At 42.5% G+C, this 25,612-nt stretch overlaps 2 protein-coding genes across 2 annotated transcripts in view; both read left to right on the forward strand.

Moving 5' to 3' along the window:
• LOC142929732 (exosome complex exonuclease RRP44-like) overlaps positions 1 to 25,612 on the forward strand; it is a 159,312-nt gene that overhangs the window by 112,697 nt on the left and 21,003 nt on the right. The gene's annotated exons all lie outside the window — the stretch shown is intronic.
• Positions 1,490 to 4,988, forward strand: LOC142929731 (uncharacterized). The gene is made up of 4 exons (XM_076071487.1): positions 1,490 to 1,826; positions 2,239 to 2,322; positions 3,009 to 3,092; positions 4,171 to 4,988. Exons 1-4 carry the CDS (start codon positions 1,560 to 1,562, stop codon positions 4,387 to 4,389), a joined length of 654 nt encoding a protein of 217 aa, XP_075927602.1. The 5' UTR covers positions 1,490 to 1,559; the 3' UTR covers positions 4,390 to 4,988.

Genomic DNA, 25,612 nt, shown 5'->3' on the forward strand with positions numbered 1-25,612 from the left:
TTAACATAATTTTGGATTAATTATGCAAATTTCGAATTTCATTTAATTTTAATTATTTGTCATCAATTTTCACACACCCACATATACAACAGCTACATTTCAGCAGGGTCAACCTGAAGCGCTGCATTAATTTAAACCCCGTGCTGAATACTTGAAAAAATTACATTGTGCGACTGAAGCCGACGTGAAGCAGGCTAAGCCCTCATATATGTAGATTTGATTAACATTCGTGATTGTACCGTCTCAGATTCCCAAACCCCACCCATTGATCTTCTCCAGTCAAAATTGTACTTTATTGGTAACAGAGCACTTTAATTCACATTGATATCACTGCACATGAATCAAGTGTTGTGACTCGTATCTGCAACAATTGGACAAAAATCGAGACAGTTGAGCTCATTAAACCTCAATGAGTAATTAAATACGTTATTGAATATTAGAAAATACACTAATTAGAGCAAAGTTGACAAGCACTGATGCCCAACACACACCTGTTATCCCAGAGCTTGAGCAGGTGTGTTGCCAATCAGACAGCGTTAGTTGCTTAGCATGTCACAAGTGCAGAACAATTTGAATTGGGAGTAAATTAATAAAAGTGGAATTTTGGGAAACCTGTAATGTACCGCAAGGTGTCCTCCATGCCAGGATGGAATTCTTGCTAGAGTGGATTCTGGTGTTTAATGCTAAGTGAAACCTAACGCATACAGTGGGCTGTGTGTGATGTTACGCTTCTAATGCAGGCAAGCAATAGCTCTGTTAATTAGCACCAAGGAAAGCTATTTGAGCAACAAATGCAGTTAAATTTTGATTTAAAGCTTTCGTGACTATGCAGGGATTCATATTCTTGGTTCTTTCGGTAAAGTCACGTAGAAGGGAAACAATAAAATAATAAAAATATATAGCAATAAAATTCTCACGACGTTTCGACTGCAACACAAGTAATCAACATTAGGTGTGAAAAGCACAACAAGAAAATGCAGTTAAATTTTGATTTAAAGCTTTCGTGGCTGCAGGGATTCATATTCTTGGTTCTTTCGGTAAAGTCACGTAGAAGGGAAACAATAAATTAATAAAATAATAAATATATATAAAACAATAAAATTCTCACGACGTTTCGACTGCAACACAAGCAATCATCATCAAATTTTCTTGTTGTGGTTTTCACACCTGATGATGATTGCTTGTGTTGCAGTGGAAACGTCGTGAGAATTTTATTGTTTTATGTTTTTATTATTTTATTGTTTCCCTTCTACGTGACTTTACCGAAAGAACTAAGATTAAAAATGCAGTTGTGTGGCGTCGGTGTAGTCGGGAGTCTGTGACGTCATGTGACACTTGTCATAAGGTGTCTTATTGAAACGTCACTGCAGTCCGGCGCGTGACGTCAAGTGACACTCCTCATAAGGTGTCGTATTGTAACGTCACTGCAGTCCGGCGTGTGACGTCACATCCTACAGGCTCTTCGGATTTCTTGGGAAGCAGAGGTGTCTTCACTTGCCCTCTGGCGTTCTCGTGATAAAATTTTTTGGAAAGTTTCGGTGCTCTGGCACATTGGTGGCATGGCCACCATGAAGAAAGGTGTAAAGAAATTATTCAGAAAGTTTTTCAAAAAGCTATGCTGCTGTTGCCGAAGCAGTTCTGATGATGAGGACACCTATGCTGGGACCTCGCTGGGCAGTCCTGCTACGGTTCGCAAGGGCAGCCCTCTTTCGAGTCTGGTGAGCAGCCGTTCCAGTGAGAGCGTTTTTCAGAGCTGCAACACCAGTTTAACGTCAACGAGTCAGGAGGCATCAATCGTTGGACACAAGGAAAATGATCTGACTAAGGTAAGGGCAGTAAGATCTGCTGCAGAGAGGGAGATGACTCACAGCGGGTGACTGGGCACATCTAACAGAGTCTGTGCTAATAACTAGAAACATTCAATAATTCGTTTTTATTTGGAGAACGAAACATTGCAGTTAAGAGGTTCATTTGGTTTACCTATATATGGACAGGGTACGCCTGAAGCACTACAACAGAGTGTGACGCTAAAGCCGACATAAAGCAGGCTCACGTTGTTGAAAGCCTCAACAACAGTTTGAGACTGAAAGTGAGGAGACATCATCATCATCTGATGGACAGAAGTCAGATTCGTTGAATCAGATTTAAAAAGATGCAGTCCTCTTTCGAGTCTTTTGAAAGCTGCAACACCAGTTTAAAGTCGTGATGCATGTTGAACATCTTTCGCACCGTACCTAGGCAAACGTGCTGATCGGAGATGCGGGGAAGGACGGTGAGGAGACATCATCATCTGATGAAAGCAATGCAGATCATCTGACTAAGGTAAGGGAGGCTGTAGGAGCAACAAAGAGGGAGGATAAATCACAGCGGGTGACTGGGTACATCTAACAGAGTCTGCTAATAACTAGAAACATTCAATAACAATTTCTTTGTTATTTGGAGAACGAAAAATATCAATTCAGAGGTTCATTTGGTTTACCTATATATATGGACAGGGTACGCCTGAAGCACTACATTAATTTAAAAGTCGTACTAACTACCTAAAAACTACGCTGAGCCAAGTGATAATCTTCCCACAGAGTATGACGCTAAAGCCGACATAAAGCAGGCTCACGGTCTTAGTTCTTTCGGTAAAGTCACGTTGAAGGGAAACAACAAAATAATAAAATATATAAAGCAATAAAAATTATCACGTTTCGACCATAACACAAACGGTCGTCTTCAGGTGTGTTGGTTTGCACGAATTTATTTAAAAACGGTGAATTTTATCCATTTATTTATTTCTTTAAAACCCCGTTGGCGCCACGCGCAACGATTTGGCAGTTTATCGTTACTGCAGTCACGATAGCTTTAAATCAAAATTTCAGGCTCACGTTGTTGAAAGCTTCAACAACAGTTTGAGTCAGAAAGTGAGGAAAAAAACGGCAGCCCCCTTTCGAGTCTTTTGAAAGCTGCAACACCAGTTTAAAGTCGTGATGCATGTTGAACTTCTTTTGCACCGTACCTAGGCAAACGTGTTGCTCGGAGGTGCGGGGAAGGACGGTGAGGAGACATCATCATCTGAAGAAAGCAATGCAGATCATCTGACTAAGGTAAGGGAGGCTGTAGGAGCAGCAAAGAGGGAGGATAAATCACAGTAGGTGATTAGGCAAAATTCAATTATCACGTATGCTTTCGTGACCAAAATCATCCATAATACCGTTTTGTCCTTTCTTTTTTTTCTTTTGGGTTAGATTACCGGCGAAACGTCGTACTCGGATTGTAAATGTTGTGGCTTGGCTCTCCAACACACCGGTGTGCTGTACTCGTAACGAATTGGCACGATCTGTTTAAGTGGTAAACCTTACAAATTGGCTGTGTCGGATTGTGGCCGGTTTAACGAAACATTTATATATTTACACGATCTAACAAGAAGAAAACCTGTAGTATAGATCAGTATTGATAAAATTAAGGTAAAAAATTAAAGTTTACGTTGCAAAACTTGCAAAGAAGACCAGTCCACACGTAAAGGTGCAGCCTTGAAATTGTTTGATCATACGATTGCTCGCGGTTGGGTTTGCACGAGAGGAAACTCACCTTCTACACCCACCAAACATCTTGGAAAATGTGGGAGCACCCACACCTGACCCCACAACACACATGGCTTGTCCATCGACTACCTGTGGTGTCCCTATTTATACTGCTGGGTGAATAAAGGTGGGAAGGATGTATTTCTACTGACATGCCAGGAAATTGTGGCACCAAATTCCGTACGATAACACCAGATTGCTAACCGTTGCATGAATAGCACATTAAGCCATTTGAGTATTTAAAATATGCATGATTTCCAATTTCACGCACTGCAAGAATGGGGAGGGCGTATGAAGGGATGTATACCCGTATGGGAATGTGTGTCCATATGGGTCTGTATTTGCGCTCAAGTGATATCACATGCATCTTTTTAACGTAACGTCTTCAGAATATCACTAAGGAGAATTTAGACAGAGTATGTTTTTGTCCAACTTCTTTGGAAACAAAGATAGATCCTGGTATCTAAAAGCAGAGTCTCCATTATTAGATTGGCTTGCCATGTTGTTCGAAATAAGAATCCGCACTTAGCAGTTTGAGCAATACTGCAGTGTAGTGGCGATGCGTGTCTGTGACTTAAGGCTGCTTTTACTGCTGCCGTAGCAGGAGGCCAAGAGTATTCAACAGGCAGAAGCGGACACCATCTCCAGCATCGTCGTCAAGGATGAGGCATCCACATCACCCCCGGCGGTGTCAGCAGCAGATGACAAGGGGCTGGAGATCCAACACAGCACCGTTCCATCCGCCGTGTCTTTCGTGACCGAGTCCAGCACGACTGGGCTGCACAAACCTAATGCGGGAGGTAAGTGTTTGCTGGCGTGACCCTGTCCCTCCGATTAGTATGGATGGCGACGCACGGTGTGAAAGAAGTTCAACGTGCACACATACGTACACTTTGATATCTCGTCACGCTGCTGTGGTTGTCTAGCCATTGCTGTCGATGTAAAACTTACAGGCTGAAGATGCTCTTCAGGCAATTCTGATTACTAGTGCTGAACACTTCAAAAACATTTAATACATTTGCATCTCGCCAGCTGGTGAAGAGGATTGTGTCTACCTAACAGCACCACAAAAAATGCCAGCACGGGTACAGGCTAAGACACCCAATTTGTAAACCATTCCCTTCAGTAGTGCTGTGAGTTATAATAAAAGTGCTGTGAACGTTAATGATGTGTTTCCATCATGTCATGTGTGCAGATGAGGACAGCATTCCATCTTTAGAATTCACAACACCTGCGACAGACAACTTAGTTCTCAAGTGGCAGGAGGATCTACATGAGGGTGCTGGGCTCAACAACCTCGGGAATACGTGTTTCGTGAATGCCAGCCTGCAGGGCCTCACGTACACGGCGCCGCTGGCAAACTTTTTGCTTTACAGCGATCACTCATGGACCTGTGAGTTCTCCCAAGATATTTTGCATTTGAGACGAGCTACAATCGAGTGTTGTGTAGATTACCTGGCTGTGCGCGGCTGGGCAATTTGTGCGATTGGTTTGTATTTTCACTGTGTGTCACCCCTGCCCCTCTTCACAGGCAAACAGACTGAGTTTTGCATGATGTGTCTGTTGGAGAAACACGTCTTCAACACCTTCATGAATCGGGGCATGGCCATCGATCCCATCGACATAGTTCTCAATTTCAAAAGTAAGTTCCAGCACAATTCCCAAGTGTCTTTGACGTTGAAACATCGGTCATCTCAAGATCTCCTGAAAGGGCAGTTTGAATCAGTTTTTGTATACAATATCGAACAGAAAATTACTCGTTTTGGTCAGCACTGATTTTACAACTCCAATGCATCGGATGTTCTTCCGGTCCTGCATTACTCTCTTGATGCTCGTTCTAAACACTGCCAGCCATACCCAGTTCTGTGATTAACCCACAAATCTTCCAATTTAGTTGATGAGGGACTTCATAAGCTATATACTGTGCCAGCAACTGTGTGACCACATCATCTGTGACCTCTGTCCATTTCCACACAGACATCGGCGAGGACCTGTGTTTTGGCAGGCAGGAAGATGCGCATGTCTTTCTGAGTTACGTGATAGATACGCTGCACCAATCCTGCCTCTTCAACCAAAGCCAGTAAGTACTGCATGCCCCAGCAAACTCCATAAATAGTTGCACAATACCAGCACATGGATGCCTGGATTGTTCAGAAAAAAATATGTTCTCAGGATAACCAGGCTACAGTCTACATTATTGACTGCCAATACGCTCACCAAGCTTAAAAACCAGGCTACAGTCTACATTATAGACTGCCAGTACGCTCACTCCGATTAAGAACCAGTCTACATTAGTGGTTTTTTGTTTTTTTAATTGTATATTTTATTATTCATATTTGTATTCACTTTATTTTAATTATTATTTAACAAATACACTAAATGCATGTTTCTAAATATGGAGGGAAAAATCGGTGGGCTCGTATAAAAAAAAATACACGCAACCACAGGGAGAGAATGCAAACTGCAAATTTACAGGCGTCAGCATTGGGATCAAACCCATGACCTGTATAGCTGGCGAGGTAGTTAAGACATTGCCACTTCAGCGAGTTAATACTAGTAGGGAAAAACATGTAACTCTCCCGAGTGTTCATCTCGTAAAGACATTGCCTCTGGAGTAGCTGTCTGTGTGTTTCATTGCGTGTTTTTCCAGGCTGAATATTGACATGGAGACCCCAACATTGATCCACCAGATCTTCAGGGGGTACCTGAAATCGAGAGGTAGGTACCTGTGCTCCTTCTGGAAACATTCACCCTTTAAGTAGTGATTTCACCCAATTTCACAATCCATACTGGGCTATGCAAGCTCTCGCATGCAACCTTATATTCTCTGTAGATGTAAAAAAAAACACGTACACAAGGACATAAGCACACATGCACAAAATATGCATTCCCTTTCCCGTTTCTCTTTCATTGTTTACAAGTTATATCATTCACTCTACTCCCATTCCTGTGGAGTTCTCTAGGTTAAAAGGGGTTACATCAACTATACGAACATCTTTTGATTTAAAGCTTTCGTGACTGCAGGGATTCATATTCTTGGTTCTTTCGGTGAAGTCACCACGTAGAAGGGAAACTATAAAATAATAAAAATATAATACAATATACGAACATCATTAACTGGATTGTGCTAATGCTTATTTCTTTGACCACGCTGCGACGAGGCTACCCAACATGCAATCTGCCAGCAACATTTTAAACTTTAACATTGAATACAAATTAGTTTATGTCATCATTCATGTGACAATTTTAGCAGACCATCCCGATCATCATTGACTACACAAGTGAGAAAAGATGCCGAATACGGAAATAGATTTCACATGCTTATTACGCAAGAGTTTATCAAAGGTTTCTGTACGCCAAATGTAATTTCTCATCAGGCCACGTGGTGTACAGTGCAGTATCCAACTCGTAGCCCACCCTATGTTTCTGGCTTCTCCTTAAAATGTCACCAATTGCATATTTTTCCTTGTAAGGCAGTGCTATTGACGAATGTGTTGAGTACCTGTGATTTATGTTAGGGCACCACTGCCAACACAGTATCAACAATAAATGTATTTAGTAGCCATTGCTGCTTTCACCAAATATGTTTTTAAATAACAATTATAGTCGCATCTGGGTTGGTGGTATTTGAACATTTTCATGATATTAGGCAGTTAACGTGTGAATACTTTTGATGATTATGCAATGTGCAGCAGTAATATTGTATGTTTTCATATTATGTGTTTTCACAGTTGAGTGCACGCAGTGCTTCAGCATCTCAGACACGTTGGACTCTTGCCTTGACATCTCTCTTAATATCAACGTAAGAATTGGGAAGGCTGCAGCCTGATGTCGATTTTTTTGTCATTCATTATATTTATGTACCACAACCAGTTGACTGCAGAGAGCCACTTAGCTCATTATTTTCTGAATTTCTATTCAAAGTAATAATTTTCCATGATTGTGCTTTCTTGGCTTTTGACAGAAATCCCTGGATCTGGTGAAGGCTTTGTATGAATTCACAAAGACCGAGAATCTTTCAGAATACAGATGTGGAATGTGAGTATGCAATCTTCCATCGTGCACCTTTAAACGTTCGTGTATATCCCCATTTATACAGTGTGTGATCAAACACGCACCTCGTCTGTAAACTAACGTTGCTATTGTCTGGCGAACAGGTGCTCACGCGTGGGGAAATCAACAAAGAGAGTGAGCCTGCACGTGGTGCCCAATGTGCTTATCGTCACCATTAAGCGATACGATGAGTTTGGGCACAAAATCGACAGGGTGAATTTTACTTCCTGCACAGAATGCAAACTGATATTCAGATATATTTTGTATTCAACGTTTTTTGTCATTTGGACGTATTGGCGGTACACCGGTGCAGCATGACACACCGGTCCTCATAAAACAGTAGAACATCAAAATGTGAACCGACACTCATCTTCCGACTGCTTTGAGATCACGATAAATTATTTTGACGCAGCCCCACAAAATTTCCTGAAATGGGTTGGGAATCGCTGGAAAATATATCATCGTGAAAAATGTGATTTTAGTTTTTTATATATACGGTGCACCAGTGTACCGCCAATACGTTAATTTGCTCCCTTCTTCTGCCCCTGCTTAGCCAGCTCCCTATTTTCCTCTCTTTTAATGCTTGGCCCATCACTGTCTCCTCCCTCATCCCTTGTAGGAGTTCCTCTTCCCTGAAAAACTCGACATACGGCCGTTCATGTCTAGTCAGGTTGTGCAAGAGTCGCAACTTTATTCACTCTACTCGGTGATTGTGCACCACGGGACCACCACCAATAGCGGCCACTACTACTCGTACAACAAGGTGATGTTCTGCATGATAAACAAAAAAACAAATATCCCCCATATAGCCTTACCCGACTGTTGGGGCAAGTGCTGTTCATGAGCACCTGTCAAAGCCAGAATGACACACGCGGGGGTGGGTGGCCAGCACTACACCCGGCCGCCTTTGTCCCCTGAGTGGTAATTTTTACATATTGCACCATGTGTTCATTTGAGGCTGAGTGGACCGAGGGAACGAGGCCCACGACCAGTTGAGATAATCGTCACTGGTGTTACGTCGTAAGCGGGAATTGACCTCTGGTTGCCGGGTTCGTAGTGCAATGTGCTAACCGCTACGCTACTGTTTCCCTCTATGATAATACATACACACACACACACGAAGCATATGAGTACACGTGTTAACTTCCATATAATATTCCACTTTCATGATCTGTCACTATGGCTGGCTTTTAAATGAGTCAGGTGCAATTGGGTAATGATCGTAATTAAGTGTACATGTATTTTTTCCTTCAGGTCAGCAATGGCAGCTGGTTCAGAATGGACGATGCTGACGTGGAGCCAGTCGCCAAGTCAGAAGTGCTTCAAGACCAGGCCTACATCCTCTTCTATATGCGGTAAGTTGTACTCATGATGTATTTTCACAAACCATAAAACCTCAAACTGGAGAATTTACCCTAAGTCAAACAGTGTTGTCTGACAGTGTTGTACGCACTCTTACTCGGCCCACAATTATATTTTGAAGGTGGTTACCACGTGAGTTATCAGCCATTTTCGGTGCAATTCATTTCTCTAGGTAGTTTCAATGACAGGCAGTTTTCTGTGGTGTCCTGTTGGCCAGTGGAATAATTGTGATGGTGATGATGTGTGCTATGTGTAGGTCACCAGAGTAGAATGCCATCCCAGTGGACATCGAGGACTCTCAGTCTTCAAACTGGGTGGCATCAAGAACACACAGAGAGCTCCGAAGTGCTCGGACTACACAAAGGACACTCAAGGAAGAAAGAAGACGAGCCGGAGACACACTGAATACACACACACGCGCACCTTAGCAGACACATTGGAGACTTAGAGATTTAGACTGATATCAGATGCTCCCTCCTTACAGGCAATCCCCGGGTTACGGAAGCATTAGGTTCCCGAGGAAGATCCGCAACCTGAATTTTCCGTATGTCGGAAACTCAACAATTTCCCCCAAATCTAGATAAAATCCCATAGCCGGAAATAGTTGTGCCTCCCGTACCGTTTTCTTTAATTACTGTAGTTTCATCCCTATAATCCGGGGACTGCCTGTAGCTAGTTTTCAATCCTAACCCACCTAGTGAGCGATAATGGTCTAGGTTTCTCAAAAGGAAGGACATTAATAAACATCTGATATGATGGGATAACTTTCACAAACATTTGTTTAGATTTTCTTTGGTTCTTTCGGTAAAGTCACGTAGAATGAGAATAAAAGAATAAATTGATAAAATAAAATAACACAATAATATTCTCACGACGTTTCGGCCACAACACAAGCGGCCTTCATCAGGTGAAGGGAGCGAGACTGTCTGGTAGAACAGCGCTGGAGTGAGAGAGCCACGTTCAGATCACGGCTTTTAAGCTGTGTGAGAGGAACAAAGAGCCTTGACGAAGGAATTAGCATAAAATTTAGCATTGAAAAGGCTGAATGATTAGCTTGTGACTGGTCACAGAAATAGCTATGTTAAAAGTTAAAGCATACACATCCGCAGAGGCACCCATTGTTAAAAGGAATTAGCATAGAATTTAGCATTGAAATAGCTAAATTAAGGCATTCGCTTGTAACTGCTACAGAAATAGTTACGTTGAAGTCAGAGCATACACATTCACCGAGGCACTTAGTACAAATCAAAACAGGAGAATTTAGCATTGAAATAACTAGGCGAATTTAGCATTGAAATAACTGGGTGATTTGCTGGTGACTGGTCACAGAAATGACTACACATCTGAGCTATTCACAGTACTATATAGTGAACCAATAAAAATTAAAATATAAATTACCTTCATGTTATCAATAAACTCTATATTCTCCAATCAGCTAAGCTACCAACCATAAGTCGTTATATATCACAATGCTATATGGCGAACAAATGGGTGGATTCTTACCCTCAAATTTCCGTACCACGGATAGCTACGGGCCCCGTTCAGACGGACGAGTTCGTCCATGGTCGGAACAGAGGAGGGGGAGAGAGACAGCTGCGAAGCCCTAGTATACTCCATGTTGTAAACCATACCATTAACCGTGGTGTGAGAGGTATTAAGAGGCAATGCTGGCGAAAGAGCTGCGGTCTGAAGGTCATCGTAAAATTACAATTAATTAAGAACAGAAATGATTTAACACATCTTTCCAGTGGTTACTAAGCCTGAATCCATCTTCTCGGTTGAAATTGTCTCTGTGCTTGTATATGTGAATGGCCTCATGAACGAATCTCTCATGGTAGCCAGTTGGTTTGCAAAGAACCTCCGTCTTGGAGAAGTCAATGTCATGTGAGCCCACTGAATTGTAACAGTGATCTGCCACGGCCGAGGAGTTCGTCTTACCGTGTTTCAAGTCTGCTTTATGTTCGCGGATGCGGTCCGAGATATGTCTTTTGGTTTCTCCAATGTAGCTACTACCACAGAGGCACTTTAGTTTGTAAACGCCCGGGTACTGTATGTCTGGAAGAGCATCTTTTACAGATGGAACTAAATCACGGATTTTGTGTACTGTGTTGAATCGGACCTGGATCTTGTGTTTATTCAGGATTTTGGAGATCTTTTTAGTGACCCCTGCAATGTAGGGTAAGGTGATGGTTTTGAGTGGCTCCACAAGAGGATCCTTCTTCATGACTGGAGTGATGGCTTTGCGGATTGTGTAGTCGGAGTAGCCATTAGCCCTGAGAGCCTGGTGTACGTGCTTGAGTTCACTGGTAATGTGTTCCTGGTCGGAAATGCATTGGGCTCTATGGTATAGAGTCTTGATGAGGCAGTTCTTCTGGGATGGATGGTGGTGGGAATCCGGTTTCAAGTAAGCATCTGTATGGGTAGCTTTCCTGTAGACAGAGTGGCTCATTGAACCATCATGTCTCCTTTTAATTAAGACATCCAGAAAGGGTAGTTTGCCATCTTTTTCGACCTCCATGGTAAATCTGATGGCTGGGTGTATGGAATTGATGTGGTCCGGGAATTGGTCTAGAGCAGGCTGGCCATGTGGCCAGATGACAAAGGTGTCATCAACGTACCTCTTCCATAAGGTCGGGCGTAGAGTGGCAGTCTGGATGGCGTCAGTTTCAAATTTTTCCATGAATACGTTGGCTACAACCGGAGATAGGGGGGAGCCCATTGGGGTGCCCTCAGTTTGTTTGTAGAAAGTTCCATTCCAGGTGAAGTATGTGTTGGTTAAGCAATGTCTCACCAGGGGGGGTACATCAGTATGCAGTCCTTGATGAACCAGGTCTTCAATGATAGCGATGGTGTCAGGTACCGGGACTTTGGTGAACAAGGACACCACATCAAAACTGACAAGCAGGTCGTTTGGGGACAGGGAAATGTCTTTGATTGTCGATACCAGGTGAGTAGAATTTAGTACCGCAGAGGTGGTTTTTCCAGTGAAAGGTCGCAGTATATCAGCCAGAAAACGTGCCAGTTTGTAGGTGGGGGAGCTGATAGTAGAGACGATGGGACGAAGGGGTGTATCTTCTTTGTGTATCTTTGGAAGGCCATATAATCTTGGTGGTCTGGCAGCAGAGGGTTTCAACAAGAACTGTTTGTTCTCATCAATTAATGCTGTTGAATCAGAGATAATTTTGTTCGTTTTGGTGACCAGGCTGTTGGTGGGATCTCTTTTTATTTTTGTATAGCTGCCATCGTTGAGTAGTTCTTGAATTTTGTTGTTATATTCTGTTTTGTCCATGATGACAGTGGCATTGCCTTTGTCGGCTGAGAGAACGACAATATCATCCCTCTTTTTTAATTGAGATAATTCAAAACGTTCGTCTTTGCTGATGTTGCTAGGTGGCAACTTAGCGTTTTTGAGGGTTGCAGCGATTTCAGATCTTGCTACGTCTGCAGAGATGTGACTCAAGCCCTTGAGTGCAACGTCGACATGGGCAATGATATCATTAACCGGTAAGTGTCTCGGTGTGACAGCAAAGTTTAGACCTTTAGCTAAAACGGATTTCAGACCATCAGAAATGGAACTGTTACTGCGATTAATTACGACTTTGTTGACGTCTATCTTTTCGGTGTGTGGATCCGATTTTTTGCTGGAGAGGTGATTGAATTTGGAAATAAAATTGTCCCTACATTTGTTCGACATAGTGGCAGCCGAAGAGGTAGTCATATTGTCTACATGTTCCCAATCCGATGTAGACATTGTTGCTGTCAATTTTAAGTGTGATTTGTAGAGTGTCTTGTCTAACTGATCGAGTTCGGTGCGTGTAAGTCTGATTTTTTCCGAGATAAGAGCGAAGCTAGTTCTAGCTAGAATTCGTTTTGCATTGAGAGAAGTTGCAACAGCAGAGGTTAGTGTAAATGCGGTTGGTATTACTTTAGAGTCGCGGCATCTCTTCAGAAAGGTGAGAGACTCGATTAGTTGAGCCTTCTTATCCCGAAGTCTGTTGAATGATCTTAAGGATGTGTGGAATCCCTCCCCGTAGAGGCGGTTAAATTTCGATTTAAAGCTTTCGTGACTGCAATGATTCATCTTCTTTGGTTCTTTCGGTAAAGTCACGTAGAATGAGAATAAAATAATAAATTGATAAAATAAAATAACACAATAATATTCTCACGACGTTTCGGCCACAACACAAGCGGCCTTCATCAGGTGAAGGGAGCGAGACTGTCTGGTAGGACAGCGCTGGAGTGAGAGAGCCACGTTCAGATCACGGCTTTTAAGCTGTGTGAGAGGAACAAAGAGCCTTGACGAAGGAATTAGCATAAAATTTAGCATTGAAAAGGCTGAATGATTAGCTTGTGACTGGTCACAGAAATAGCTATGTTAAAAGTTAAAGCATACACATCCGCAGAGGCACCCATTGTTAAAAGGAATTAGCATAGAATTTAGCATTGAAATAGCTAAATTAAGGCATTCGCTTGTAACTGCTACAGAAATAGTTACGTTGAAGTCAGAGCATACACATTCACCGAGGCACTTAGTACAAATCAAAACAGGAGAATTTAGCATTGAAATAACTAGGTGAATTTAGCATTGAAATAACTGGGTGATTTGCTGGTGACTGGTCACAGAAATGATTACACATCTGAGCTATTCACAGTTGGCTCACACGCCAATTGATTTCTCTAAGACGAAGGTACTTTGTAAGCCCACTGGCTATCAAAAAAATTCGTTCATGAAGCCATCCACATATATAGACACAGTCACAATTTCAACCGAAAGGATGGGTACAAACTCAGCAATCATTGGAAGAACGTCATCAACCAGTTTAAGTCATAACTGGTGTTGTTCTCATCCTGCCACCTTCCGATGTTAGTTTTTATTATCCCCGTAGGTTCGGCTCTCCGATCTTACATTAACAGGTGAAACAAATTTCACACCAACATAGCCCCTTCCGCGTGCTGACCTCGACGTGGCGGCAGCTCTGCGATCTTACATTAACATGCCAATCTCTCACATTAACATAGCCACCTCCGCGCCCTCGTCATGGAGGCCGCTCTCCGATCTTACATTAATGTGCTAATTTCTCACATTAACATCACTAACCACGTCGTTTATGACCCTTGGGCTACACCCATTTTCAACCTTTAAAACAGTCTGCCTCAGCAGCTTTCCCCCTCTTTCTTCTTCTTGATGACGATCACTTGTGTTGTGATTAAAACGTCAGAGTTTTTTGTTTATTTTATTTTTATTAATTTGAACCTATCTACGTGACTTTACCGAAAGACCCAAATAATATGAATTCCTGCAGTCACGAAAGCTTTAAGTCAAGATTTATAGTAATGACTCTTCCTCAGATCTAATTAGATTAAATCATTACCAGATGTATTTGCACCATTCCTACAATGCAAGGCTCTCACGAAGGTGATATGTTTTACAGATGGGTAGAGTGTGCCATGGTTTCACATTAAGGGCAATGCTGCTCTGTGGTTTTAACCAATTGGATAATTGGAAAGTATTATTTAAAGTCTGGTAAATTTGGACTGTGGCACTGACGCAAATGGCCGGCTCTTTTTTGAATAACAACCACCATTAGTTTAACAAGCCTAACTGATAAAACCCAAATGGAAGCCGGTATAATTATATTGCTTAAAACAAATGCTGCTGGGGAATGTTGGTGGGAAAAGCCATTAGGCTGATGTATTTAAACATCGTATTCTGATTTATGTGGAGACACAAAAAGCGAGTTATGCTTCTACAGTATTTGCTTGTGCAAAGCATGGACAATCATTGCCACAGAGACAGAATCAGCTCGGTGGCTAGGAGATGTTAACTACCTCACCTGGTATGGAGGAGGCCGAGGGTTTGATCCCGACCCTGATGCCTTTATAAGGAGTACCTTGGATATCGAGGTGGTTACATTTTTGGAAAGTGCAGCAAAAGCCAAAAGCGTGATATTCAATACTTAAGCTTGACCTAAATAATGAGCTTACATACACGGCAACCAAAAATAGACACATCACAATAGAAATGTGCTGTACAGATTACCAAATTTACTACTATAATGAGCCAAGAATGTCTGTGTCCCGCGCGTGACGTCACTCCACGTCGAGCAGGCCCCCTCATTAATACTCATGAATAGACTAATCTCTCACAATACAAAGGCCACTGCCACAGCCATTGACATGCTAATCTCACAATACAAAGGCCACTGCCCCAGCCTCTGTGGTTGGACCATCTCTAGCTCCACCCACCTACCTTGATGCACTCATCTCAGGCCTATATAAGACCTTGTCTCAGCAACTTTCGGGTGACGTCACTCCACATGGGGGGGCGAGGTGCCTCCTACCCCCTCCTCAGCGTCAACTTAGAAACTCACTACAAAGGCAGAACCCTCACGTCACGCGATCTCCCTAACGCTATTGAGACATCGAAGTAGAAAGGACGTCATGATGAACAAGGGATTATAACCTTTAAATGAAATAGGTCTGTCACCGCGGCCTTACAAATTGCACACAAATGGATGCAATGAATATCACTTCGCGGTCTGATTTACTGCAATAGATTTACTGCAATACACCCATCCTTGGACGGGCAAAAGGCTAGTAAACAAATAATCCCCTCGCCCGCTCCCCACCACAATATCACACAATGATATAGTACTTCCTTGTACAGTATACCCGCTAAAGACCAAAACTAATCCCCATGATAGGTAAATTGATATACATAGAGCTTGCCGGCGATAGGTCTAAACCACGAACTATGAACTCGTGATATTCAAGGGTCTCCCGTATTTGGAGTGTGCATGTTCTCCCCATGGTCACGTATCCTTTTCTCCAGGTCCTCCGGTTTTTTTCTCCACATCTAAAAACATGCGTTAAGATAATTACTGCTATAAATATTCACAAAAGCCACTACGTTGAGCAACCATATGTGGCCAGGCTTCTTCTGGAAAAGAGCTATATATCTCAGTGGGCCTTACCTGGTCAAATAAAAATAGGTCGCTTACAGGAGCTGAATGGATTGCCACATCACAGGGACGCAAGGAATCGCAGCATGGAGAGGGCTTCATCCAGCAGTGGATTGATCCTGGTTTATGTTTTGCAAATAGTAAACTTCAGCGTGCACTTCCAAATGAAGGTGTTTAAAGTGTCTGTTTATCTTATTTGGTTCTTTCGGTAAAGTCACGTAGAATGAGAATAAAATAATAAAATAAAAATAAGACAATAAAATTCTCACGACGTTTCGGCCACAACACAAGCGGCCTTCTTCAGGTGAAAGAACAGAACTGTCGGGACGACAGTGCTTCAATGAGTGCTGCTGAGATTCGTGGCGTCTTTTAAGCTCGGTGATAGGTGTGAATGACCTAGAAAGCAGGAGAATTTAGCATTGAAATAGCTAGGGATTAGCTTGTGACAAAAAATAGCTGTGTTAAAGTCAAAGTTTACATATCAACAGAGGCATTTAGTATATGGACGCTAAAGGGCCTCCAACTACCCAACTATCATACAGTAAACCAATGTGAGAAAAAACTAAGTCTATATTACCTCAGTATAATAATTGTACTTGATATGTGCTTCAATAAGCTGAGCTATTAATCACAAAGCAACTGGGTATACACTACACTATATAAACAGGTCCCTGCAGGGTGGGCTGGTAGGAACATTGGAATTTTGTCTATTGCAGGCTGGTACACTCAGTTTACAACTTCGTTCCTTCCAGTATTAATACCATATAGTAAAACCAATGAAAACCCAAATATAAACTACCTCAATGTTATCAATAAACTCTATATACTCTCCAATCAGCTGAGCCACCAACAATAAGTCGTTATATATCACAATGCCATATTGCGAAAAATGGCGGTTTTTCTTCCCATCAACGACCAGCACCACGGACAACGAACGAGCTTCGTTCAGATGGACGACTCAATCCATGCTCGGGAACGGAAGAGGGAGAGAGACAGCCATAATGCGTTGTTATACTCCATGTTATAAACCATACCATTAACCGTGGTGTGAGAGGTATTAAGAGGCAATATCAGCGAAAAAGCTGCGGTCTGACGGTAACCGTAAAATACAATAAATTAAGAACCATTGGAAAGATGTTTTAAACCATTTCGGAACTTCATTAAATTTATTGGCTGGTTGGGGAGGCCATATTAAGTTTGCGAGGTCTGAAACTCCAGGCCAAACATAAATAAACTTCCGTTATCTCCGAAAAAGTAAGATGGATTGATGACCACGCTGTGGAGGTCTGCATAAATTTATAAGATGTCCATTGTTTCACAAGAGATAGCATGAATCGGATAAGAAATACACTATTAATTCTTATACACTGGTCCATTCATACAATTAGTATATTAGTGGGCTACATTAGAGAAGATAAAGGGAGGAGAGGAGAAGAGGAGGGCCGGGGTGCCCGGAGCCCAGAGAGTGCCCAGAGGAGCCAGAGAGCCAGGGGCAACCCTGATGTTTATGTTGGCTGGATAGCATGTGCTCCCAATGCATGTGAGGTTGCTCTCAACAGAAGTCGTTCCTTGCACGAGATTGGCTGAAACGCTGAGTAACCACTCAGAGGTATAGTGGTTAAGCAGTGGAGACGGTATAGTGGAAAAACAGTGGAGATTTCTGAAGCAAAGTTTAAGATTTGCAGTTGTCAAATTATATTGAGCCGATCCATATGGCAAGTGAAAGAAAGAAGACTTGAAGTGTGTTGCTAAAACAATCTTGGAGGAAAGAGAGGATACATGTGTGCCTCTTGGAGAAGGAAAGGCATTGCTCAAAACTGTGCTGCAAGGTCACGTGCCATGAATCACATGAGTTTAAAAAAACGTGACTGTAAACCACAAGCTTGTGAATAATATTCATGGTGAAGACACCTCTATACGTTGGATGCTGCACTTTGTCTTTTCATGAATGTCATATTGTGCACTGGGTTATGCCTTATTAACATAAATTCTGAATTTAGCTATTCATGTATTTCTATTACAGTATCACATATTCTTTGGACCAAGTGTCAATTGCCTATTTGATGACTGGTACTCTGATTATTTTTTGCAAATAAGGGACTTGTTTTATTTAAAATGTGTCTGTGTGTGTAGTTGAACAGTGTAACAAATCCATGCGTTACATGTGTAGTGTTGCAGCGCCGACCTGGGCAAGGCCTATGATACAATCAGTAGGCCAGGGCTCTGGATTGTTATTCGTGTTTTCAGAGTTCCTTACCCTCTGCTCACAATGATTAAGGACCTTCACGATGGTGGGCAGGCCCGGGTAAAGTTGCGTGCCCGGGAGTCAGAGCAATTTCCTGTTTACAGTGGGGTGTGACAGGGATCTACAGTGAGGGAAAAAAGTATTTGACCCCCTGCTGATTTGTACGTTTGCCCACTGACAAATAAATCATCAGTCTATAATTTTAATGGTACGTTTATTTGAACAGTGAGAGACAGAATAACAACAACAAAATCCAGAAAAACGCATGTCAAAAATGTTATAAATTGATTTGCATTTTAATGAGGGAAGTAAGTATTCGACCCCCTCTCAATAAGAAAGATTTCTGGCTCCCAGATGTATTTTATACAGGTAATGAGCTGAGATTTTGAGCACACTCTTAAAGGGAGTGCTCTTAATCTCAGCTTGTTACCTGTATAAAAAAACACCTGTCCACAGAAGCAATCAATCAATCAGATTCCAAACTCTCCACCATGGCCAAGACCAAAGAGCTCTCCAAGGATGTCAGGGACAAGATTGTAGACCTACACAAGGCTGGAATGGGCTACAAGACCATTGCCAAGCAGCTTGGTGCGAAGGTGACGACAGTTGGTGTGATTATTCGCAAATGGAAGAAACACAAAAGAACTGTCAATCTCCCTCGGCCTGGGGCTCCATGCAAGATCTCACCTCGTGGAGTTGCAATGATCATGAGAACGGTGAGGAATCAGCCCAAAACTACACGGGAGGAGCTTGTCAATGATCTCAAGGCAGCTGGGACCATAGTCACCAAGAAAACAATTGGTAACACACTACGCCGTGAAGGACTGAAATCCTGCAGCGCCCACAAGGTCCCCCTGCTCAAGAAAGCTCATATACATGCCCGTCTGAAGTTTGCCAATGAACATCTGAATGATTCAGAGGACAACTGGGTGAAAGTGTTGTGGTCAGATGAGACCAAAATGGAGCTCTTTGGCATCAACTCAACTTACCGTGTTTGGAGGAGGAGGAATGCTGCCTATGACCCCAAGAACACCATCCCCACCGTCAAACATGGAGGTGGAAACATTATGCTTTGGGGGTGTTTTTCTGCCAAGGGGACAGGACAACTTCACCGCATCAAAGGGACGATGGACGGGACCATGTACCCTCCTTCCCTCAGCCAGGGCATTGAAAATGGGTCGTGGATGGGTATTCCAGCATGACAATGACCCAAAACACACGGCCAAGGCAACAAAGGAGTGGCTCAAGAAGAAGCACATTAAGGTCCCGGAGTGGCCTAGCCAGTCTCCAGACCTTAATCCCATAGAAAATCTGTGGAGGGAGCTGAAGGTTCGAGTTGCCAAACGTCAGCCTCGAAACCTTAATGACTTGGAGAAGATCTGCAAAGAGGAGTGGGACAAAATCCCCCCTGAGATGTGTGTAAACCTGGTGGTCCAACTACAAGAAACGTCTGACCTCTGTGATTTCCAACAAGGCTTTTGCCACCAAGTACTAAGTCATGTTTTGCAGAGGGGTCAAATACTTATTTCCCTGATTAAAATGCAAATCAATTCATAACATTTTTTACATGCGTTTTTCTGGATTTTGTTGTTGTTATTCTCTCTCACTGTTCAAATAAACCTACCATTAAAATTATAAACTGATCATTTCTTCGTCAGTGGGCAAACGTACAAAATCAGCAGGGGATCAAATACTTTTTTCCATCACTTTATGTGAGGAGTCTGTGGGTGGCAACATCACGTACGGCTGGAAGTAGGACATTCCAGACTAAGAGGGTTCATGATGGCAATGTCAACGACACTGAACCAGCCAGCACAACTCACTGCCAATAACACATATCACATAATTCACTCTTAACTAATTCTTCAATCAATGAATTGAATCACTACAATTAAAACCAAAGAATCTCCCAGAACAAACACTTCGCACTCTCCTCCGTCAGCCACCTGCATCGACAATAGAAACGCATCAGTCTAGCAGTGGATAAAACCTGGCGTGGGAGGTATGGGGGGGGCGGCTTACACTTGCGGTGGACAGCAGGGGGGTGGCTGGATGCAGTAGCCATCGCAGATCAAGCGGTAGAACTTGTCATCGACTGCCATGCGCCAGGGTAATGGGCCTCTCCTACACCCACACACATCACACTGAGCGGCACACACGTCACACCGAGGAGCACGCACGTCAAACCAAGGAGCACGCACATCACACATCCAGCGGCACGCACGTCACACACACAGGTTGCACAGGTCTCCTTTATCAAGACAAACGTGGAGCAGATTACAACTACAACTCTACGCCTGTCACAATGCCCCCCTCTCCCCCCCCCCCCAGTTTATGGGGGCCCGCGGGCCTCACTCCCCCCTTCGCGTCAGCCCCCCCTAATAAATGGTCCGGTTGCATTGTGAATGCACCACACGAATGACGTGCAGTCCCGTGGCGCACTGTAACGGGCTCGTGATTTACCCACTAAAATTTAATGTAAAAAAATAAAAACGATCCCAAGACATTATTTAAAATAAAGTATGGCCATCGTGTGTCAGCATCACAGGCGAAAATTGGCATGTAAAAAAAACTTCACTGGGAATTACTCATTTGGGATTGCTCGCAGCAAACAGCACTTGACCTGCTTGCAGGTTAGGTGCTGAATAACCGTGTGTCACACAGAGAACAGTTGCCACTGAGGGTGCCCTTTTCAAATGCTTGAGATGAGATGTGATTATCGCGTGTAAATGTGCACACTAAAATAAAAAAATCATAATTCTAAGCGAACTATTATCGTTTCAGGTGGCAGGGTGTTGCAGCGGTGATCTTTGACCCTCGCAACAAGAAGGGCCTTGGTTAATCATCCGACTGGCACTTTGCGGATGTATGGGTTATCCAGTTTGCTCACGTAGCTAGAAAACACACTATCACAATGTAACTGGGTATTGGCCAAGCATCCCAATGCTAAAGTTACCTGCAAATTACTTCACTGGGATGACACTCGGCAGCAGAGCCGGATGATGGCATTGCTGGGGCCCTATGCCATTGTCAAGTTTAAGAGGCCCCTTCTATGAATGCCTGTATATTTTTGTCAGCAGAATGAAAATAACTGCTTTGGAGAGTCTTTATTTCTCACCGATCTTTATTTTTTAAGCAATTATGTTAAAACTCGAAACCTCGTGTCCATTTCTTGTTTCGTATTTAGAGACCCCCCCCCCCTCTCTTAATGCGAGGCCCTAAGCTGTAAGTGTAGCCGGTGTGAGCTCGCCTGTGATGAATAACACGAATAATTGTGCACTCTTATTTTCTATGGGTGGCCAGGAGAATGTATTATTATTTAAGTGAATGCAATGGTGATCAGGGGATTGGAACCAGAGCCCCACGTACACAGTAGAGTACAAGGGAACGCCCACAGTACAGATTTGAGCTGACCTCCGGATTGAGAAATTGAACTGTGTTGTGACGTGGAGGGTGTTTCTGAACGCTATTGTGACCGACCCGTCCCGACGGGAGGAGAGAGGACAGGGTGGACCGGCTGCATGAGCTTACTCTCCGGCACTGCACAGCACAACATCGCCTCCCTACTGCAAAAAACTCGGCAGGACCCTCCTGAAAATAAAAGTCTTCGGAATCAGTGAGGCCTGTCCTTGGGAGGACAGGCATAGTCTTGGTCGTCACAAGCGAACATTTGTTTCTCCATATTAATTTGTATCCCCGGGTTACCATCGGGGCTGGGCGTTGCAAGCTTAGCTTCTGATATCTGATGAGACTGGTAGCCGTTTTTTAAAAGGTAATTTCGGCATCTGGAGCCCAAACATGCAACAACTTTATGCAACTTCTTGGTTCTTTCGGTAAAGTCACGTAGAATGGAAATAAAATAATAAAAATAAAACATAAAAAAAATTCTCACGACGTTTCGGCCACAACACAAGTAGCCTTCTTCAGGTGAAGGAACAGAACTGTCGGGACGACAGCGCTTCAATAACTGCTGCTAAGATTTGCAGCGTCTTTTAGGCTAGGTGTGAGAGGTAAAGCGCCTTGACAAAGGAGTTTACATATCAAACAGGAGAATTTAGCATTGAAATAGCTGTGTTAAAGTGTTGGATCAGCAGGGTGTTAAATTCAGAAATTAGCATGTAACTGGGAGATTAGCATGATGTTAATGTGAGGGATTAGCATGTGACTGGTCACGGAAATAGCTATGTTAAAGTCAAAGTTTACATCTCAACAGAGGCATTTTGTATATGGACGCTAAAGGACTGCAACTACCCAACTATCATACAATAAACCGATGTGGAAAAAAAACTAAGTATAAACTACATCAATGTCATCAATAAACTCTATATGCTCTCCAATCAGCAGAGCACTTCATTGAACGCTGCTAAGATTCGCAGCGCCTTTTAGGCTAGGTGTGAGAGGTAAAGCGCCTTGACAAAGGAGTTTACATATCAAACAGGATAATTTAGCATTGAAATAGCTGTGTTAAAGTGTTGGATCAGCAGGGTGTTAAAGTCAGAAATTAGCATGTAACTGGGAGATTAGCATGATGTTAATGTGAGGGATTAGCATGCGACTGGTCACGGAAATAGCTATGTTAAAGTCAAAGTTTCCATCTCAACAGAGGCATTTAGTATATGGACGCTAAAGGACTGCAACTACCCAACTATTATACAATTAACCGATGTGAAAAAAACGAAGTATAAACTACATCAATATAATAAATGTACTCAATATGTTCTTCAATACGTTGAGCTATAAACATACAGTAACTGGGTATACACTACACTATATAATGAATACCATATAGTAAACGAATTAATGAAACTAAAATATAAACTACATCAATGTTATAGTCTTAGTTTTTTCGGTAAAGTCACGTTGAAGAGAAACAACAAAATAATAAAATATATATAAAACAAAACAAAAAAAATTCTCACGACGTTTCGACCATAACTCAAACGGTCATCTTCAGGTGTGTTGGTTTGCATAAATTATTTTTTAAACGGCACATTTATTTACTTATAAAAACGTTAGCGCCACGCGCAGCGATTTGGCAGTTTACCCAGGACTAGTTCATCTATATTCTGAAAAGAGGAGGGGGGAGACGAAATTTTTTATAATATATGCTGTCTGAAAGCCACTGTAAGCGTGAACAATCAATTAAGAACTGAAATGGTTTATCAAATCTTTCCAATGATTGCTAAGATAGAATCCATCTTCTCGGTTGAAATTGTCTCTGTGCTTGTATATGTGGATAAATAAATAAATGAGCCGTTTAAAAAATAATTTATGCAAACCAACACACCTGAAGATGACCGTTTGAGTTATGGTCGAAACGTCGTGAGAATTTTTTTATTGTTTTATATATATTTTATTATTTTGTTGTTTCTCTTCAACGTGACTTTACCGAAAAAACTAAGAATATGAATTACTGCAGTCACGAAAGCTTTAAATCAAAATTTACATCAATGTTATCAATAAACTCTATATACTCTCCAATCAGCTGAGCTACTAACAATAAGTCATTATACATTACAATGCCATATGGCAAAAAAATGGGTGGCGGTTTTATCCTTCTTTCCAACGTTAGCACCACGGAGAGCGACGAGCCTCGTTCAGACGGACGAGTCCATCCATGCTCGGAACGGAGGAGGGGGGAGAAACAGCCACAATGTGCTGCTCTGTCCTGTGTTGCGTTACAACCATGCCATAAACTAGACTACTATACATTGTAACGTTATACCTTCCAATCTAAACTACATTGTATAATATCGTATACACAGCCCAATGTAAGCTCGAACATTATGCAGTATATTTCGATTTAAAGCTTTCGTGACTGCAATGATTCATCTTCTTTGGTTCTTTCGGTAAAGTCACGTAGAATGAGAATAAAATAATAAATTGATAAAATAAAATAACACAATAATATTCTCACGACGTTTCGGCCACAACACAAGCGGCCTTCATCAGGTGAAGGGGGCGAGACTGTCTGGTAGGACAGCGCTGGAGTGAGAGAGCCACGTTCAGATCACGGCTTTTAAGCTGTGTGAGAGGAACAAAGAGCCTTGACAAAGGGATTAGCATAAAATTTAGCATTGAAATGGCTGAATGATTAGCTTGTGACTGGTCACAGAAATAGCTATGTTAAAAGTTAAAGCATACACATCCGCAGAGGCACCCATTGTTAAAAGGAATTAGCATAGAATTTAGCATTGAAATAGCTAAGTTAAGGCATACACATCCGCAGAGGCACCCCTTGACAATGGGATTAGCATAGAATTTAGCATTGAAATGGCTGAGTGACTCGCTTGTAACTGCTACAGAAATAGTTACGTTGAAGTCAGAGCATACACATTCACCGAGGCACTTAGTACAAATCAAACAGGAGAATTTAGCATTGAAATAACTAGGCGAATTTAGCATTGAAATAACTGGGTGATTTGCTAGTGACTGGTCACAGAAATGACTACACATCTGAGCTATTCACAGTACTATATAGTGAACCAATAAAAACTAAAATATAAATTACCTTCATGTTATCAATAAACTCTATATTCTCCAATCAGCTAAGCTACCAACCATAAGTCGTTATATATCACAATGCTATATGGCGAAAAAATGGGTGGATTCTTACCCTCAAATTTCCGTACCACGGATAGCTACGGGCCCCGTTCAGACGGACGAGTTCGTCCATGGTCGGAACAGAGGAGGGGGAGAGAGACAGCTGCGAAGCCCTAGTATACTCCATGTTGTAAACCATACCATTAACCGTGGTGTGAGAGGTATTAAGAGGCAATGCTGGCGAAAGAGCTGCGGTCTGAAGGTCATCGTAAAATTACAATTAATTAAGAACAGAAATGATTTAACACATCTTTCCAGTGGTTACTAAGCCTGAATCCATCTTCTCGGTTGAAATTGTCTCTGTGCTTGTATATGTGAATGGCCTCATGAACGAATCTCTCATGGTAGCCAGTTGGTTTGCAAAGAACCTCCGTCTTGAAGAAGTCAATGTCATGTGAGCCCACTGAATTGTAACAGTGATCTGCCACGGCAGAGGAGTTCGTCTTACCGTGTTTCAAGTCTGCTTTATGTTCGCGGATGCGGTCCGAGATATGTCTTTTGGTTTCGCCAATGTAGCTACTACCACAGAGGCACTTTAGTTTGTAAACGCCCGGGTACTGTATGTCTGGAAGAGCATCTTTTACAGATGGAACTAAATCACGGATTTTGTGTACTGTGTTGAATCGGACCTGGATCTTGTGTTTATTCAGGATTTTGGAGATCTTTTTAGTGACCCCTGCAATGTAGGGTAAGGTGATGGTTTTGAGTGGCTCCACAAGAGGATCCTTCTTCATGACTGGAGTGATGGCTTTGCGGATTGTGTAGTCGGAGTAGCCATTAGCCCTGAGAGCCTGGTGTACGTGCTTGAGTTCACTGGT

The sequence above is a fragment of the Petromyzon marinus genome, chromosome 33 (genome assembly GCF_048934315.1).
Source record: "Petromyzon marinus isolate PM22_M1 ecotype Great Lakes invasive population chromosome 33, UKy_Petmar_22M1.pri1.0, whole genome shotgun sequence".
Classification (NCBI taxonomy): Eukaryota; Metazoa; Chordata; class Hyperoartia; order Petromyzontiformes; family Petromyzontidae; genus Petromyzon; species Petromyzon marinus.